This window comes from Orycteropus afer, unplaced genomic scaffold (assembly GCF_000298275.1).
Source record: "Orycteropus afer afer isolate SDZICR_OR568_19922 unplaced genomic scaffold, OryAfe1.0 scaffold00299, whole genome shotgun sequence".
Lineage (NCBI taxonomy): Eukaryota > Metazoa > Chordata > Mammalia > Tubulidentata > Orycteropodidae > Orycteropus > Orycteropus afer.
The window spans coordinates 247635-268398 of NW_006921886.1; the positions used below are offsets into that span (position 1 = coordinate 247635).

Sequence of the window (20764 nt, forward strand, 5' to 3'; positions counted from 1 at the left end):
AGCTCTGGTAGCATAGTGGCTAAGGCACTTGCCTGCAAACCAGAAGGCTGGCAGTTCAAACCCACCAGCCACTCCTCGGAACGAAGATGGGGCAATCTACTTCTGTAGTGATACTGCCTCGGAAAGCCAAGGAGGGGTCGCTATGAGTTGGGTTCAACTCGACAGCATAACAACAACAATAACAACTACTTAGAAAAAACTTGTGGATATGTATGGATTGCCCTCACAAAATCCCTTCACACTCTCCCATTTTCCTAATGGACTAGATTTTGTTTTTAAGGAATCATTCCATTGTATTTGAGGCCATTCAGTTTGGCCAGGCCTCCAGATGCAGGAGTGTTTGGATTTAACTCATGTAAGCAGCATTTTCTGGTCATCCTAGTGACTGGTGTGCATGGCTGGGGCCAGTATGTTAAATGTACTGAAAGAGAAGCATAGTAAGACACAGCTAAGAATTGTCCTGGCCAAAATGTTAATAACGCCTCTATGGAGAAAACTGGTCTATATCACTATCCACACTGCCAGAGTGAATTGTTCAGATAATCCAAGTCTGAGCCAAGAAATGCCTGGCCTTCTTCTGGCCAAAAAGGATGAATTCAGGAAAGATTCCATTGGAATGTATGTAGCTCAGGGCTCTTGTTTGAGAGTGTAGGAAGGCATTTTCTCCATCTGCATATGAAGAGCGAGCCATGGAGCACTCTTAACTGCTGGCAGCCATCTTGTGATTGAGTGAAGCCAGCCTGGAGACAAAGCAGAGGGCAGAGCTCAGAGTACCACAAATAAACAGAGTTGGAGCCCAAATTGCTATTCTCCTGGACATTTTAGATAAGTGAGCCTACAGAGGCCAGCTACTCAAACACACTTGTGGGTGAGCTGATGCCTCTGGATATGTCGGCTGGGCCCTGAAAAGGAAATCTCAGCCAAATTGGAGAATAGAGATTGAAATCCATCCAGCCTTTGCTCATTTTGCAAGCTATGCACTGTGGGTATGGCTGCCTCTGCCAAGAGGAAGAAGTGCCTTTCTCAACTTTTTTCCAAGGTGCCCTGTGGGTCAGCAGAGGCCCTGGTACATGAGACTTGAGGTCCTTTTTAAGTTCACCCTTGCTGGGTTGAGTCTTGAAGGAATGAAGGACCTATGTTGCCAGATTTTTTTTTAATGAAAAATGTAGAAATTGGACTTTTATATGAAATCTCAATTTTTAAAATTGCTTCAAGCTTTGTAAGAAAGCTGTATGGGCTAAGCTACATACATTTGCTGCCTGGGTGTGGACTCTCCTTGGCTGTGGACCCTAAATTAGTGTAGAAGATTGGCAAACCGGAGCCAAAGATGCTTCGGGCGTGCCTGGGAAAAGTGTGTGGTCATACCATAACAGGATGAAGGTCAAGCAGAGGAACTAGTTCTGATGTGAGAGAGAACAAGCAACCCAGTGAAGGTTCCTGAGTGTAATGGAAAATGGTGGTGAAGGAGGCCAGGTTTGGTGTCAGAGTGCAACACGGGCTGCAGGCTGGAACACTGAGACCTGGGTGGAGTGCAGAGGGCTTGGGCTGGGGCATTGGCCTTGGGAGTGGAAAGGAAGGGAGGGCTTTCCATGGAAACCGACAAAAACTGGCCAGTAATAATAAGACACTATATTTTTTCAAGGTCTCCATTTAAAATAAGAGGATCATGATTCAGAACACCTGAAAGATAGAGAAATGAAGAAATCACACCCATGAGCCCAGGACTAACAAAATCACTGTTAAATATTTGTGTATTTATTCCAGTCTTGGTACCTATGTCTAATTTTTCTGTGTGTAGTTGTGATGGTGTATGTTCGATGTTTATACTCTTTATTTTCATTGTACCTCATAGCTTGCATGCACTTTCACCTCTGTGAACTTATTTAGTTACCACAGCCATCCGGGAGGTAGGCCATGTGAGCCTGGTTTTCTGAGGCTGAGAGGCTACTTTGGTTTTCCAGGGTCACATAGTTAGGAAGCCATAGCACACAGATCTTCTGACCCTTCCCTCTACCCTGGACCACACTGATGCTGCTGTAAATGAATGAGTAAATTCATTCAACAAGAGGACAATTCATGTCCATTTTATGTAAAAGATGGAGGGAGATAGGAAGAGGAAAAATACACCGCCCATGCCCTGAAAGAACAGGAAATGAATAAAACCTAACCATACATAATATTGTGGACTCTAGAAATCGAGGTCTATGAAAAAGATTAGAATGAATATAAATGTTACGACACCTACAAAGAGATGCACTAGTAGGAAATGTTTAAGGAGTTTTGTTCTCCACATGTTTCCATATCTTTATGCCTCAGATATACAGGCTCTCTGGTTCCCAAGCCAGAATAAATTATTCCTGTATGGGACACACGGCTGGGTTGAATTTCTTTCCTTTGCTGCAGTTCACCAGAGAACACTTAGGCACAGCAAAATGGGACCCAGTCCTGCTTTCTCAATGTGTAGCTGGGAATCCTGAATTCCAGGGGTTGAAGGGCTTTCCCAAATCAAAAAACCAAAAAACCAAATTCACATTTACCTTCCCAAATTTACACTTTCCTTTCACTATTTAATTCCACAACACTTGGTTTCTATAAGTTGTCTCCTGATCTTCCACAAGAGAAGAACCAAACTATTTTACAAGTTAAGAATCTCAATCACAATGGGAACCTACTTTGAATTACATTGAGTTTCAATCATCTTTTGGTGGTAGAATCAGAGGTACCTCTGGAGTCATAGTCAAACAGCAGACCCTGTAGATTTTACAGACTGAGCATAGGAAGATCTACATATTCAAAGCTCACTAGGAACCCCTACTTTTATTGATGAGAAAACTAGAGACCAGAGAAGCAAAATGATTTGCTCAATTCTATAGAGCTCAAATCTGTTTTGAAATTCCAAGTGAATTGGTCTTAAGTTTGGCATTAATTAATTAACTAATTAATCAAATAATGAAAGTTGAATAACCAAACACTATGTGCCCAGTTCCTGCCCTGAAAAGCTAAATAATAATCAAATGCTATCTATGTCCCAATTCCTGCTCTGAAAAGCTATTAACACAGCATATAAAACACCCAGTAGCCTGGTCCTATTTTCATTCTTCCATTATCTCATTTCTAATTTGACTAATGACTTATTTCATTTAAGGAAAATAGAACTGATAAATTTGTAGTGTAAATGAAAAATTGTGGCATATGAACTTTATAATTTCAATTATATTTTTAGGCAAAATAGAAAAAAAAATATGTTTTTTTTTTTTTTTTTGGAAAAAAACCCCATGGCTTTCATTAAAAACTACTGTTTGGGGAATTTTTGGAGTTCTTCTCTCCTCTGCTCTTTCTCTTCTTCTTCTCTCAGGGTCATACAGTTGTCAAACTCTTGGTCCTGGTGACAAAGAAGCCTTTCTGGGATAGGTATCATTCTGTAGATGTCATATTGGGATGGGAGCTCTGGTGGCATAGTACCTAAGGCACTTGAGTGCCAACCAGAAGGCTGATGGTTCAAACCCACCAGCTACTCCTCGGAAGGAAGGTTGGCAGTCTACTTCCATAGTGATACCACCTTGGAAACCCAAACAGGGGTTGCTATGAGTCAGGTTTGACTCGATGGCACATAACAACAACAATACTGGGATGGTAGGATCTACCTCTGATCAACCTCTCTTCTGGTCAAAAAGATTAAATAAGATAATGTAAAAAAGCACCTGTTACATTAAACAAACAAGCAAACAACTAAACCAATGTTGAGTCAATTCCTACTCATGGTGACCCCATGTATTCTATTGTAGCACTAAGCTCCACTGCATTTTCTTGGCTGTAACAGATTGCCAAGACTTTCTTCTGCAGCACCCTTGAGTGGATTCTAAGTGCCAACTTTTTGATTAGTAGCTGTTACATAGTAGATTATATAGACACGCTTTTTCTCTTTGAAAAACAGAGTATATCTCCTCGTCAAGAGCAAAGAAGAAAGAAGAAAACCAAAATTAATGGAAACAATCAGTCCCCATGACTGGTACACCATCTAATCTGTAACCTATACAACTACGAGACCAGAAGAACTAGATGGTGCCCGGCTACCACTGTCATCCACTTGGAAGGGATGTAGGATATCCTGGATAGAGAAGGAGAACAATGTGGAACAAAACTCAAAATCATTTGGAGGGGGAAAAAAAAAAAAAAAGGTGAGGACCAGGTTTGCTGGTCCAATAGAGCCTGGTGGAACCACTGAGACTATGGCCCCTAGCTGCCCTTCAGGTCTGGAATTGAACCCACACCTGTGGTTTCCAGCCAAACAACGTACAGGCATGTGAGTTGAACATTTACCTCAAGTAGACACATGCCCTGGAGAGAACAATCATGGGAAAAGGAAGGGAGATAGCTCAGGGGACAGGAGAGTATGGAAGGATGGACACTGGGAAGTGGTAACTATGGGGAGGAAGGGAGAGGGGAGCTGTTGCATTGTGGTAAACTGTGGTCAATGACAGAAGACAAAGTATATGTGAACTGCTGTATGGAGAGTGAATTTGCTCTGTAAATCTTCACCCAAATCACAATTAAAAAAAAAGAAAAACAGAGTATATGACTAGGAAAAGGTAAATAAATCATTTGAAGTCACAGGACCAGAACTCAGAAAGCTGGAGGAAAAGTGAGGTATGGCAGAGAGTGGGGAACATGGTATTAACATTCATTAATATTGCACGCAAGTAAGATCTTACTGAAGATCATTCAGAAACGTTTGCAGCAGTATATTGACAGAGAACTTCCAGAGGTTCAAGCCAGATTCAGAAGAGGACGTGGAACAAGGGATATCATAGCTGTTGTCAGATGGATCTTGGCTCAAGGCAAAGAATACCAGAAAGATGTTTACTTGTGTTTTATTGACTATGCAAAGGCATTTGATTGTGTGGATCATGACAAATTATGGATAACATTGAGCAGAATGGGAATTCCCAAGCACTTGATTGTACTCATGAGGAATCTGTACCTTGACCAGGAGGCTGTTGTTCGAACAGAACAAAGGGACACTACATGGTTTAAAGTCAAGAAGGGAGTGCGTCAGGGTTGTATCCTTTCTCCACATTTATTCAATCTATATGTTGAGCAAATAATCCGAGAAGCTGGACTATATGAAGAAAAACGTGGTATCAGGATTGGAGGAAGAATCATTAACAACCTGAGATATGCAGACGATACAACTTTGCTTGCTGAAAGTGAGGATGACTTAAGGCACCTACTGATGAAGGTTGAAGAATACAGTCTGCAGTATGGATTACGTCTCAATATAAAGAAAACAAAAATCCTCACAACTGGACCAATGAGCAGCATCACAATCAATGGAGAGAAGATTGAGGTTGTCAAAGAATTCATGTTGCTTGGTTCTACAATCGATGCCAATGGAAGCAGCTGTCAGGACATTAGATAACGTGTAGCATTGAGAAAGTCAACCGCGAAGGAACTGTTTCAAGTGCTGAGGAGCAAGGATATCTCCTTGAGGACTAAGTTGCGCCTGACACAAGCCATGGTATTTCCAGTCTCCTCGTATGCATGTGAGAGCTGGACAATGAATAAGGAAGACCGAAGAAGAGTTGATGCTTTTGAGTTGTGGTGCTGGTGGAGAATGCTGAAAGTACCATGGACTGCTAAAAGAACTAACAGATCTGTCCTGGAGGAAGTGCAGTCAGAATGTTCCTTGGAAGCAAGAATGGCCGGACTTTGTCTCACCTATTTTGGTCATGTTGTAAGAAGGGACCATTCCCTGGAGAAGGATGTCATGCTTGGTAGGCTGGAGGGTCGACGAAAGATGGGGAGGCCTTCAACGAGATGGATTGACACGGTGGCTGCGACGATGGGCTCAAGTATAGCAGGGATTGTGGGGCTGGTGCGGGATCGGGCAGTGTTTTGTTCTGCTGTGCATGGGGTCGCTATGAGTCAGAACCAACTCGACGGCACTTAACAACAACAACAACAACAGGGAGCATGGGAAGAATATTATATAGAAATCAGGGCTGAGGCTTATGTTGAAAAACTTCGTGCCTTCAGAGAGAATCAGACCATGTCCCTAAACTAAAAGTCCATTGCCACTGAACTGATTCAGACCCGTAGTGACTCTATAGGGCCGAGTAGAAACGCTCCATAAAGTTTCCAAGGCTGTAAATCTTTATAGAAGCAGACTGACTCATCTATCCCTAAATCCTACTAAATCTCAATAAATGCAGTGTATTCTTCTCCTTCTTCTTCCCTACTGATTCTTCAAAACTAAAAAAAAATCCTCACTGCCATTGAGTCAATGAGACTCATAGTGACTTTTTCTTGGGTTTCTGAAGTAGTATCTCTACAGAAGTAGACTGCCCAATCTTCCTTCCAAGGAGTAGCTGGTGCATTTGAACCACCAGCCTTCTGGTGAGCAGTCAAATGCCTTCATCATTGTCATCAACATCATCTCTGATGATGATTCTGCCCTTCTAGTTAGGGTTTTAAGGTCACCTCAGATTTGCTTTATTTTTGCCCCACTCCTCTTGCCTGTTTTTTGCTTAAGCAACAAGATACACATCACGAACAGTTATAAAGTCTTGGCATGTCTCTCACTTCACCACAAAAATACATTCTTTAGAACTGAATGGATGAAAGTGTATTATGGCAACTTTCATGATAGGCCATGTGGAATAATGAGGCATAGAGATCATATGACTGTATCATTTGAAAAGTGTAGACTGAACATTGCAAGTCCTGATTCTGGGATTTGAATTTATCATTAACCAATTGTTGTTGTTGTTGTTATGTGCCGTCGAGTCGGACCCGACTCATAGCGACCCCCCTTGGATTTCTGAGGCAGTATCACTACGGAAGTAGATTGCCTCATCTTCCTTCTGAGGAGTGGCTGGTGGATTTGAACTTCCAGGCTTCTGGTTAACAGTCAATACGTGGGCTTAAGTAAGTCTCCTCTTATCTCTGTGTCTCAGGTTCCTCATCTTTAAAATGTATTACTTAAACAAACATTACTGTCTACCATGTGCCAATTGCTGTGATGAGATGAGGAAGAGAAAAATGAATCAGTACTACTTTTGTTGTCCAAAAGCTCATAACCTAATACTGGAGATAGATACATAGTGTCTGTTTCTTCCTTAAATAAGGATAAAAATGGTACCCTCATAGGACTGTTTTTAAATAAGGGTATATGTCCAACATTGGAGTTTAGAGTGTCAGGGGAGGAAAAGACTTTGGGGAAGAGATAGGCAGGAGTCAAAGAATGCTAAGAAACATCAGGAACCTTACTGTGAGAACAAGGCAGGCTGGCATTTGAGATGTTTGACGTGCAGAGTAAGAAGATCAGGCTTTATGTTTTAGACTACTCTTACTCAAACTTGTGTGTAATATGGCCTTCTTAAAGGAAAACATTTTTATAGAATAACCTCTCTAGTGTTCATTTAAATTATCTTTAAATATTCACAAAACCAGGTAGAAAATTCTTATGTCTATGGCTTTTACACATCTTTAAAACCAAAATAAATGTTCAAATAAAACAAACAGAAAACTACAAAACTAATCAAATTCAAATGAACATTAACCTAAGGCAGTAAGTGATGTTGTCCTGTTACAGAATGACCTTTGTACAAGATCTTCTGAGTTCAGCCTGCATAATCTGCCATGCACTATGTGATGAATCATATCTCTCACCAATTTTTGCTGTGAAATTGTTATTTTTTTATGGCTCCCCTTGAGGGCATGCCATTTGCCCTTCAATTGTCCATAATGTGTCCCTGACAAAGTTGGTCCTTTTATCTTCTCTTTTGCTTCGAGGTAGATATCTCTGTTATAAAGTACTACTACTGAAGGTCTTATTGTTATGTGCCGTGGAGTCGGACCCGACTCATAGTGACCCCTCCTTGGGTTTCTGAGGCAGTATCACTAGGGAAGTAGATTGCCCCATCTTCCTTCCGAGGAGTGGCTGGTGGGTTTGAACCGCCACCCTTCTGGTTAGCAGTCAAGTGCCTTAGCCACTATGCTACCAGAAGGTCTAGACATGTTTAAATTAATGTGTTTTCAAGATTACCATTGAAATCAAACACAAAATTAAGAAAAACTTTATTGAGAACTCATGAACTTCTGTGAATATTTCTGAGGATTTCTGAAGGGCTCTCAGATTTGCAGTGTGAAAAACACTGTTTTATATTACACACTATGGAAGGCTAGAACTTCAGTTCACAAGGCAGGGAGAGGAATGGCTGCATTAGAACCCAACAGAGATCAAACTATGAACTCCCAGGCCTACCCCATTCTTTTTCAATGGGGCATAAAGGGTGGTGTGGAGGACTCTGAAATCCAAAGGATTCTAGAAAATACTTAGACACAGTCAAATTTCAGAACTACTGCTTGATTAAATAATCTATTAAGTACAGAATAGGGCTTGAAACTGGTTCATTCTGGTTCAACTCCCTGCTGAGAATCTACATTTCCACCCTAGATACTGAATCAGAATCATCTATAGTTTAACAAGATTCCCAGGCGATTCTTATCTATTACATCCTTCTGCAGTTGTTCTTACGTATATGTGAGAATCACTGGGAATCTTGCTAAACTGTAGATTCTGATTCATGATGTTGTGGTTATGTGCTGTCGAGTCAGACCCGACTCAGAGTGACCCCTCCTTGGGTTGCCAAGGCAGTATCACTACAGAGGTAGATTGCCCAATCTTCCTTCCTAGAAGTGGCTGGTGGGTTTGGACCGCCAGCCCTCTGGTTAGCAGTCAAGTGCCTTAGGCACTATGCTACCAGAGCTCTCCTGATACTGGGGTGGAAATGCAAATTCTCAGCAGGAGTTCTCACCAGAATGAATTGGTTTTAAACCCTAGTACAGAAATACATAGAGTTCTTGGTTTGTATAATTTTAATTTTTGTTTGAAAGAGACATCCACATAAATCAGGCGCTTATTTTGAAAAGTTTCCATGATGAGGTCTAAGTTCACAAATATACTTAAAAATACAGATTAGATGAAGCTTAACTCTGACAACTTGGCTGTTAAAACAGAACCTTGCACTTAGTGGAGTCTCAGGGTCAAGCACAAATCAAAAGCAACTGAGGTCATCTCCTCTTGGATGATCCAGCACCTCTAGGGGAAAGAAACCACTCCTTCCACTATATTTCTGAACAGACTTTGCTTGTATCTCTGTTTAAAAAACAGCAAAAACGAGCTGTTATCGAAAAGATTCTGACTCATGGTAAAGTCATGCTCCATAGTGTTTTCATTGACTGAGTTTTGGTAAGTGTATCACTTCTTCCAAGGTGGTGCTGGGTAAACTTGAACCTCTGACCTTTCCGTTAGCAGCTGAGCATGTTAAATATTTGGACCACTCATGGTTGCCTTCCTTTTATTTAGCATTTATTTATGTATGTTTTGCCTTGTTTGTTTCCTCTTCTAGCTTGGAAACTTCCTTGACAATAAAGGAACGGGTCTTAGATGTATTTGTAGCCTGACCTCCTCCACCCATCTGCTGTTTTCATTTATGGCGAAGACCTAACATGGTAATTTCCACTTTGAAGAAAAGTCCCTGGGATTCCAAGGTTAATTTTTGGTGTAAAAGACCTCAATGCATTTCCTTTAAAAGGAGTAGAATGTGAGAGAGGTTATACAAAAGGGAGGAGGAGAAAAAGTTGTTTGAAGGGTCTTTCCCCCCATATGGAGGAGGGGCTTAGAAGGGAAGCTGACGTTTGTAGATGCAGCTTCCTGTCCAAGAGAGTCTAGTTGTTGTTGTTGTTAGGTGCCATCGCGTCATTTCCGACTCATAGCGACCCCATCCAGAGCAGAAAGAAACACTGCCCGATCCCACACCAGCTCCATGATCCCTGCTATACTTGAGCCCATCATTACAGCCACCATGTCAATCCATCTCGTTGAAAGCCTCCCCCTCTTTCGTCGACCCTCCACCCTACCAAGCATGACATCCTTCTCCAGGGAATGGTCCCTTCTGATAACATGAGTAGGAGATTCATATTTTTTTCCAGCACACCAGAGGCTCATCTAATTCATTAATTCAAGGTTTAAAATAGAAAGTATTTCAGAAGACATTTGGGAAAATTAGTATGGGGCCAAGGAAAGAATCCAGACTTTTAATCTTGGTTTTCCCAACTAGCAGTGAAAATACTTTAGACAAGCACCATCACTTCTTTTTACCTCAGTTTCCCATGTGCAAAATAACAAAATATGGAATGTTTATAAGGCTGAGAGATGATTAATGTAAAACACCTAGAACATAGCAGACAATCAATAAATGGCACTAGCGAGCTCTGGTAGCAAAGTGGCTAAGGCACTTGACTGCTAACCAGAAGACTGGCGGTTCAAACCCACCAGCCACTCCTTGGAAGGAAGGTGGGCAATCCTACTTCCGTAGTGATACTGCCTCGGAAACCCAAGGAGGGGTCGCTATGAGTCGGGTCCGACTCGAGAGCACATAACAGCAACAACAACAACATTTAGTTCTAAGTCAGAATTTCAAGCAAGGGAAAGTAAATTTAGGGAAATGAACCAACTTGTCCAAAGCACACATTCTGCCCATAGCAGAAACTGAACATTGACCAGTTACTTCTTATTGAACGTTTATTAATTGCCATGCACCATACTAAAAACTTCATTGTTAACTCACAACAGTCCTATGAGATGGGTACTCCATTCTGCTGATGTGGAAATTTGGAGCTAGAGAAGTCAAATAAATTGAGCTGGAACTTAGATATAAACCCTGCCAGGTTGACTCTAAGCTTTTAACTACTCCACTTCTATCTCTCTAAGAATTGGTGCTCTTACCTTGATCCTACTATTGCCAAGTCCAGGATAAACACCAGGTCAGACCCAGACTTAATGTACAATGACAAGTGCTGTGAGCCTCTACTGTGGGCCGTGGATTTACCACGTATAAGCCCATGCAGAAAGTGGAGCATGTCCCCTAAGTGCTGCTGACAGAACCCTTATCTGCACCCCAGTTTACTCTGCAGGGCTGAGACCATAGGGGTGAGCTGACTTCATTTCTGAGAGAATCCGTAATTGCTCAGCAGGACAGCTTACAGCCTGCTTACAGCCATTAACTCCCCTCACAGGAGTCATCCAACACCCATTAGCTGCTAACACTGCCCAATCATTACCAGACTAAAATGAGTTTAACCTCAGACATTAAGGAGAGAAAGCTTCATTCATGGCTGATTAACAATCCTCTCAGAACCCCACCGAGCAGTGAATTAGGTGCCTCCGGCTCCTAAGTCCTTACTTAAAGAAATACTAAATGAGTGTGTCTCAAACATTAGTTATCTGAAGGTAATTGGTTAATCTTATCCATTTCTTCTGGTGGAGGCTGTTTATAGGGGCCCTCAGTTCTCCCTTTTTCTCTGCCATTACAGAAAAAAGAAAATAAAATCACAACCCTTTAATAAAAACTCTTTTAGTAAAAGAATTAGCCATATTTTTACACATGTGACAGTTGTAATAACAATGCCTTCCAATTGTCAGTTGCACTGTGATGGCTTGCATGTTGCTATGTTGCTGGAAGCTATAACTCTGGTATGTGAAATAGCAGCAGGTTTCAGTGGAGCTTCTGGCTAAAACAGATTAGAAAGAAAGGCCTGGGGATCTACTTCCAAAAATTACCCCATGAAACCTTATGGCGCAAAAGAGAACATTGCTCTGCTTGCTTGCTCTGGACATATCATCAGAAGGGATTAATCTCTGGAGGAGGTCATCATGTTTGGTGAAGCAGAGGGCCAGCTAGGGCGAGAGAGATCCTCAGTAGCTGCAACAATGGATGTGGACATGCCAGCAGTTGTGAGGTTAATGTAGGACTGAGCATTGTTTCATTCTGCTGTACATAAGGTTGTCGACTCCACAGCAACTATCAATCTAACTCTCCAAGTGTAGAGATCGTCTCTACCACTGACACTGTGGCTGTGGAAAGAGTTCCAGAACTACTCTTGAGAGGTGGAGCATATTTTTTTTAGAAGCAAGATTGCTTAGTTTAAGGCTTAAATTTTAAGCCGTCTGCTTGGGAGCCATCCTCAGGTGCAGCTGTGAGCTTGCTGTTTCGGAGGCAAATACACTGCAGATGTTCTACCTCATCTTTGATGAGAGTGTCTTGGCCCTTCCCTCCCGGTTTTTATGGCACCACACATGGTTTAGCTGCTTACACAATGGTAAGGCTAATGTTAATGGCGTTCTATTGAAAACAAGAAGACCCGTGAGACTCTTAGCAAAACCTGCTTTAATTTAGAAAACTGTGAGCAGCTGACAAGATGGAGAGAATGAGAAATGTTTTAGCAAGAAATCATTCAGCAGGAAGACTCACATCCTTAGTGGCCAATGTCTCTCTTATATGAGCAAAGCTTACAATTTAGAAGGGTTGCTATGTGTAAATGGCACACAAGCATTCAGAAAATCCAAAATCTTATGGAATTTGGTTAACTTTTATGCCTAAGACTTGACTGCTAACCAGAAACCTGGCAGGTCAAATACACCAGCCACTCCTTGGAAGGAAGGTTGGGCAATCTACTTCTGTAGTGATACCACCTCGGAAAACCAAGGAGGGGTCACTATGAGTTGGGTCCGACTGGACAGCACATAGCAACAGCAACAGTGGTGAAGTGGGAGCTCTGAAGGTGTAGTGCCTAAGGCATTTGACTGCTAACCAGAAGGCTGTTGATTCAAACCCACCAGTCACTCCTTGGAAGGCAGACTGAGCAATCTACTTCCATAGAGATCCTGCCTCAGAGTGTGTTAAATGCACATTCTAGAAACTTCGTGTTAAATAAAAGGTTAACCCAAAAAACCCACCGCTGTCGAGTTGGATCCGACTCATAACAACCCCTCCTTGGATTTCTGACAAAGTATCAGTACAGAAGTAGATTGCCCAACCTTCCTTCTGAGGAGTGGCTGGTGGGTTTGAACCTCCAGCCTTCTGGTTAGCAGTCAAATACCTTGGGCTTTATGCCACCAGAGCTCCCAAATAAAAGATTGTTGTGCTTTTTAAAATGGATTGTCTGTTGGAAGGTTCACTTTTCATTTACCAAGGAAGGCTCACTCTTTTATTTATTTATTAATGCTGTCTGGTAGCATAGTGGCTAAGACACTTGCCTGCTAACCAGACGGCTGGTGGTTCAAATCCACCAGCCACTCCTTGGAAGGAAGGTTGGGCAATCCTACTTCCATAGTAATACTGCCTCGGAAACCCAAGGAGGGGTCACTATGAGTCGGATTTGACTCGACGGCACATAACAACAACAACAACAACGACAAGCAAACATTAATTGTAGTACAGTTCTCAGTGGTGGAGAGAAAGCAGAGTGCTATCAAATCTGTCTACAGAATCTTAGCAAAACACACCTACTCAATTTCTTCTTTCTCTGTTTCTTTACCTTGAGATATGGCCCTGACTCCAGGAAGCATATTATTATAGTTATATTTAGGGTATGGGGTTTGGGGAAATTTTCCCAAGGTGTTCTGAAATGCAGTCCCTCACCTTCTTAATTTACCAACTTACAGACCTACTGAATGGGAGTATGGCAAAGCTGATGAGTGTACGAAACAGAAAGCTTCTATTTTCTGACACAGAAAAGAGAGACTTATTAGCTTACCTTTCACAGTTGGGTCCAGCATAGTTCTCTTTACACATACACCGAACAGCTCCATTTTTTCTATAACACGAGTCTGCAAAACTAGAATTTAACAGAATATAAGGAGTCGATTCCATGCATCACTGTGGATATTGCCTAAACTTTTGATTAGATCCAAGCTTTTGTCTTAACTTTTGATAGACCATCCTATTATGCTACCTTTCAAGTTCTAACGGATCATTTGCTTGAATTAAATGAAGTCCTCTTCCTTTCAGGTAAGTGTAGAACAGTACAAAACCTCACTGGCATCGAATCAATACTATCTCATAGTGACCCTACAGGAAAGAGTAGAACTGCCCCCACAGGGTTTCCAAGGCTGTAAAAATTTCAGAAGCAGACCTTTTCATCTTTCTCCCACAGAGCAGCTGGTGGGTTGGAACCACTGACCTTTTGATTAGCAGCCAAATGGTTAACCACTTCTCTACCAGAGCTCCTTACAGAACAGTAGGCCCAGGTAGAAAATGCCACTTTATTGGTGGAACCATTTCTCAGGTCTACCTTAGTTAATTCTCCATGGAGGGGCTTGGGCTTCATTGTTTTTGCTTGACTCAATGGGAATTTTCAGAACATCAGTTATATGCTTGTTTGTTTGTTTTTTTAAGTACAAGTTTAAAGCACATATTCTAAACTCAGAAATAAAATCAAATTTTACCTGTAGTTTTAGATTTATACTGGAATTTCCTCTTATCTCCGCCACTTTCTAAATATACATTTCAAAGTTGACTGCATGTATCACTCACCTACTCCCCTCGCTCCCATTTTTTTTCTTCTGCTTTAGATCTCTTTTACTCGTAAAGGTCAGGAACCATTTCTAAACTATATTATATAATCTTCTCCATAGACCCTTAATTTCTTTCATGGGTATCTTAAAGATCAGGAATAAAGGATGCAGAAACCGACTAAGTTGATCAAAACCACAGCAAGTACTCAAGCAAGAAATTGAATCTATAGACTAAGAATTTTAGTCCACTAGATCTCTGCTCTTGATTATTCCTTTTTTATTTATTTATTTTTTTTTTCTGAGATAATAAAAATAGGGCACAGGATCCAAAAAAAAAAAAAAAAAAAGCAGTAAAAAATAATATTAAGCAGAAAAAATAACTACCCTAATTTTTAAGGCAGGGGAAAGGGAGTATTGCTCCCCACATGTTCAGAAAATTCCATATCGATAAATGAATCCATCCAATATATGAAAGTAGGTAAAAATTTTAAAGACTTTTAGATTAGCTTTGGCTTAGGTACAATCAATGGAGTGTGACCTGCTGCTCTCATGTTCCTGCAGACATCAGCAATTCTACCCTAATGGTCTTTGGAGGACAGCAAATGGATATGTGTGCTTGGTTTGAAGACATTTATAAAACCAGTCAGAAAACAATGTGCTTCTCAGTGAAAGGCAATACCCACAATTTATTTTCTCTAACAGTTTGGGAAAGACATTCCAGCAAAATTACATTTCTTTGGCCTTTTACCCTTTATTTTGCTTGTTCTTATGCCTTAGCCTCCTTTAGGAAACATTGCAAGTTTCAGAGTCCAGAACAAGAGCAGATAGAGCCCTTGCATCTTTTCTTTGAAGATGTTCCACCCAGCAGCCTGCCCAAGGCTTGAAGGGCTGAAACATCTGCTGGTGTCTGGAGTCATCTGCCTTTAGCTGATGTCCTGCTGTTTCAAACAGATGACATTTTCCTTAACTGGAGAGATTACCGTAGCTACTGGTAGACAGGGAGGATGTCTGGCCAGCCCCAAACTAAATAAATAAACCTCGTGTGAATGGTCCCTGGGAACAAGCATGTGACCACTGGTATCAGTGGTGGGAGCTTCAGAGGCAATACTAGTCACTAAGTGTTTTCTTTTGTTTCTCATCAGCATTGAAGGTTTATGTTTTTCTTTTTCTTTTTGTGGCTATGGAAATGAAAACACAGCGCTTCTCTCAGCCCACTCTAACCACTGTGGCGTCTCCTTCTAGTGGCAGGGAGTCTTCTGCTATTAGAAAACCCTGAGGGACCTTAAAGAGAAATAGACTCAGCACTTTGTTTCACTCTGTAAAACATCATTTCCTTCACTTCCTGATATGGCCATTGTACCTGGAAACCCCAAATTCGAGATCCTGGGTCTACAGACTCAACTACTGGAGCTTTCAAAGTGTACTTCAGATTCCATAATAGGCTCCTTTTGGGGTTCTAAATAAAAGTCCTAGGCACTTTGATGTCCAGAAAGTAACAATATGCATTTTTTAAAAAGTATAAAGAGGTATCTAGCAACAATGGAAAGAGGCAATAGGGTTCTTGATTTTTGATGAGGTATTTGAATAGTATTCAAGATGGTTAACTAAATCAATAATGCCAGATCAAAGGCTACAAAACTTTATAGGATCTTGGCAAATTCGACCCGATCTCTGACCACAGATTACTATTTTTTTTTTTTTTTTTTGTAGCCAGGTTTTCCCTTAAAGGAAAGTAGAGCTATTGTTACCACAGAGAAAACAGCAAATATCTCACACTCGTGCTAACTTCTTCCCACTACAACATAACTTTCGTTATAAGTGACTCCTTTTTGTTTTTTTTGGTATAATTTTCAGCAAGTTTTTCAACCTCCAGTCTGCACTACTGAGACTTCAGTTTTCATATCTGTGAATATAGAGCTCATTTCCTAAGTCCCTCAACCACTTTTGAACTTGGGATCCATTCACACACAGAGAAAGAATATGGGTAGAAATGGTGTCCCTAGATGACTGTGAAAACTAGTTCCTCCTTCAGGACAGGAGGCTCATTATTCTGCTGGTAGGTTTCTGCTTTATTGCTATTATGAAATAATAGCTACTGCTATTATTCTGCTACTGCTATTATGAAAGAGTTCATAACAGCCTTCAAAAGAGTTTCTTACTCAACTGAAATACTGGGTAATCTAGCTCAACAGTTAATTTGCTCTGTTGTTGTTGTTGTTGTTGTTTGCCATCGAGTCGGCCCGACTCATAGCGAGCTCTCCTTGGGTTTCTGAGGCAGTATCACTACGGAAGTAGGAATGCCCAACCTTCCTTTCGAGGAGTGGCTGGTGGGTTTGAACCGCCAGCCTTCTGGTTAGCAGTCAAGTGCCTTAGGCACTATGCTACCAGAGCTCCTGGGACCTTCAAAATCCATTATTATATTATTGAAGGCAGCATTTTTTTGACAATTTACTGCCATGTTACCAGCGACTAGTACATGACTGGCACATAATAAGTATTCAAAAAATATTTATTGATTGAATGTAGATAAGACTTCTCAGTCCATAATGAAGGAAGTCCAAAAAATCTCATATCTTAAGACACCAATATCAGATAATGTAGATAAGAAAGTCTTGTCATGTGAATGGGACAAAAGATCATTGTTAGGGCAGCACAATTAGGAGGAGCCATGTGGACCACCTTTCTAATTCATCCGTTACTGTCTAAAAAAACTGCAGCTCAAAATCTGTAAACCTTTTCTGAGTAGATGATGCTACACAACATCTTCATTTATATGGAAGAATGAGTGAAACCTTTTATTATTAGGAAGTAGGTACTTGAGTTTTGACAGGCTCAAATCTTTACCAAAATAATCTGACATTTTCTAATATGTATTTAATAGAATGTAAATATATTTCATAAAATAACTATTCCATGGCAAGTGAGAGGCATGCCAAACATTTCATTAGACACGCTGTTGTTTGTTGTTGTTGTTGTTATGTGTCATCAAGTCGGCTCTGACTCATAGCGACCTTACGTACAACAGAACAAAACACTGCCCAATCTTGTGCCAGCCTCGTGATCCCTATTATACCTGAGCCCATCGCTGCAGCCACTGTGTCAGTTCATCTTGTTGAGGGCCTTCCCCTTATTCGTTGATCTTCCACCTTACCAAACATGACATCCTTCTCCAGAGAATGGTCCCTTCTAATAACATGACCAAAGCAAGTGAGATGAAGTCTGGCTGTTCTTGCTTCTAAGGAGCATTCTGGCTGCACTTCTTCCAGGACAGGTAGGTTAGCTCTTTAGTAGTCCATGGTACTTTCAGCATGCTCTGGCAACACCACAACTGAAATGCATTAACTCTTCTTCAGTCTTCCTTATTCCATAGCTTGGGTTAGGTGCATCTTAGTCTTCAAGGAGCTATCTTTGCTCTTCAGCACTTGAAAGAGGTCTTTTGCAACAGACTTGCCCAATGCAATATGTCATCTGGTGTTTTGACTGTTGCTTCCGTTGGTGTTGATTATAGAACCAAGTAATATGAAATCTTTGACAACGTCAATCTTTTCTCCATTTATCGTGATGCTGCTTATTGGTCTAGTTGTGAGGATTTTTGTTTTCTTTATATTGAGGTGTAATCCATACTGCAGACTGTAGTCTTTAATCTTCATCAGTAAGTGCTTCAAGTCATCTTCACTTTCAGCAAGCAAAGTTGTGCCATCAGCATATCGCAGGTTGTTAATGAGTCTTCCTCCAATTGTGATGCCATGTTCTTCTCATATAGTCCAGCTTCTCAGATTATTTCCTCAGCAAACACATTGAATAAGTATGGTGAAAGGAAAGAAGCCTGACACACTCCCTTCTTGATTTTAAACCATGCGGTGTCCCCTTGTTCTGTTCGAATGACAACCTCCTGGTCTATGTACAGGTTCCTCAAGAGCACAATGAAGTGTTCTGTAATTCCCATTCTTCTCAATGTTATCCATAATTTGTTATGATCCACACAACCAAATGCTTTTGCATAGTCAATAGAACACAAGTAAACATCTGTGGTAGTTAAGTTTGTGTGTCAACTTGGCTGGGCCTGGTTGAGTGCTGGGCAGCTGGATGTAGCATTACCCATCATGAGACTGGTAATCAACTCCATAGTGGAATCTACTGTGAGCAGCTGAGTAGCTGCCTTAGGGATGTGGTCTGCTTCCTGTATATAAGGAGAAGCCTTGGGAAACAGTCTCTAGCTTATGGCACGCTTGAACCCTGCAAGTAGCTGAATTGTTATTCAGCAGCCTGCCATGGTCTGCTAACCTGGGGACTTTCAATGGACTTGAATGAATGGACTGCTGTGTGGTTTGGTAACATCAGGCCTGTGCCCTTTGGTGTTGTCTGCATATTGCAGGTTGTTAATGAGTCTTCCTTCGATTGTGATGCCATGTTCTTCTCATATAGTCCAGCTTCTCAGATTATTTCCTCAGCAAACACAATGAATAAGTGTGATTAAAGGAAAGAAGCCTGACACACTCACTCCTTGATTTTAAACCATGCAGTACCCCCTTGTCAACCCTGGGCTTGTCAGTCTCAGCAGCTAGCAGCTGTCTGAGTGAAGAAAAGCCTCTTGCTTCAGTGCACTGGAAGCAGGAGGCAGAGCCAAAGCCCTAGGTTGAGGGGCTTTCATCCAACCCCTAGAGCCTGGCACTTTGAACTCAGACTTAAAGTCTCCAAACTGTGAAAGAACAAACTCCTGTTTGTTAAAGCCATCCCATTTGTGGTATCTTCTGTTAGAGCAGCACTAGGTAATTGAAACCACATTTTTCTGGTATTCTTTGCTTTGAGCCAAGATCCATCTGACAGCTATGATCTCCCTTGCTCCAAGTCCTCTTCTGAATCCAGCTTGAATTTCTGGAAGTTCTCTGTCAATATACTGCTGGAACCATTTTTGAATTATCTTCAGTAAGATTTTACTTGGGTATGATATTGTTTGATAATCTCTATATTCTGTGGGATCACCTTTCTTTGGAATGGGTACAAATATGGATTTCTTCCAGTCATTTGGCCAGGTAGCTATCTTCTAAATCTCTTGGCATAGCTGAGGGAGTGCCTCCAGTGGAGCATGTGTTTGTTGAAACATCTCAATGGGTATTCTGTCAATTCCTGGATCTTTGTTTTTCACCAACTCCTCCAGTGCAGCTTCAACTTCTTCCTTCAATACCATTGGTTCTCCATCATATGCCACCTCCTGAAATGGATGAACATCGACCAATTCTTTTTGGTACAGTGACTCTGTGTATTACTTCCATCTTCTTTTGATGTTTCCTACATCATTCAACATATTGCACACAGAATCTTTCAATATTGCAGTTCAAGGCTTAAATTGTTTCCTTAATTATTTTAGCTTGAGAAATGCTAAGCGTATTCTTCCCTTATGGTTTCTAACTCCAAGTCTGCACATTTCATTATAAAAATTGGCTTTGTCTTCTTGAGTTTCTCTTTGAAATCTTCTGTTCAGCTCTTTTATCCTGTTGATTCTTCTATTTGCTTTAGCAACTCTCTGTTCAAGGGCAAGTTTCAGAGTCTCTTCTAACATCCATTTTGATCTTTTCTTCCTTTCCTGTCTTTTTAATGACCTTTTGCTTTCTTCATGGATGATGCTTTTGATGTCATCCCACAATTCCTCTGGTTTTTGGTCACTGGAGTTCAATGTGTCAAATCTATTCTTTAGACGGTCTCTAAATTCAGGAGGAATATAATCAAGGTCATATTTTGGCTCTTGTGGACTTCTTTTCCTTGCTCTATTCATGCAAATACCCACCTTCCACTGCTCCTGGGATAGCTTACAGCAGCCTGCCCTGGGACACTTGCTCCACACACACAAACACCCCAACAATATTAGACATGTGTATGCCTAATATTTGAGAGCAGAATATTAATGAACAGTTAAAGGATACACCTAGATGAGGTAGAGTGGCCTCATAAATCTGGGCATATTTACATTTAATATGCCCATAACAGAACATTTAATATTTGAGTTTTCTACTCTCACTATCTCTACCATCCATTTTACACACATTATTAATATTATCAGATGTGAAAAATCACAAAGCAAGTGCTGAGGCAGTTTAATGTCTTCTGAAGAAAAATGGGGCTATTAAATGTCTGCCTTTTTCACTGACTGTTAAACTCATCAGAAGATTCGAACAAATCCCAAGCTATTAGGTAAAATGTTATTTGATATTGGTTTTCAATTAAGAAAAAGGATTGGGATAAATCTAGTTGTCATCTTCTTTCTTTTCTCTTTATGAATATGTGTGTGTGTGTTTTTTTTGTGTGTATATGTATTTGAGAGAGAGGGATAGAGATTTGTAATTTTATATGAGTTATTTAATTTAATCTTTGCAATAGTTACCAACTATATAAGTATTATATCTA

General features: G+C 40.9%; 1 protein-coding gene across 1 annotated transcript in view; it reads right to left on the reverse strand.

The window, feature by feature from the left end:
* Nucleotides 1-20764, reverse strand: part of LAMA4 (laminin subunit alpha 4) — a 199998-nt gene that overhangs the window by 116200 nt on the left and 63034 nt on the right. Inside the window, exon 4 of the mRNA XM_007951567.2 lies at nt 13603-13683. Coding sequence (XP_007949758.1) covers nt 13603-13683 — 81 coding nt within the window. The remainder of the gene's footprint in view (nt 1-13602; nt 13684-20764) is intronic.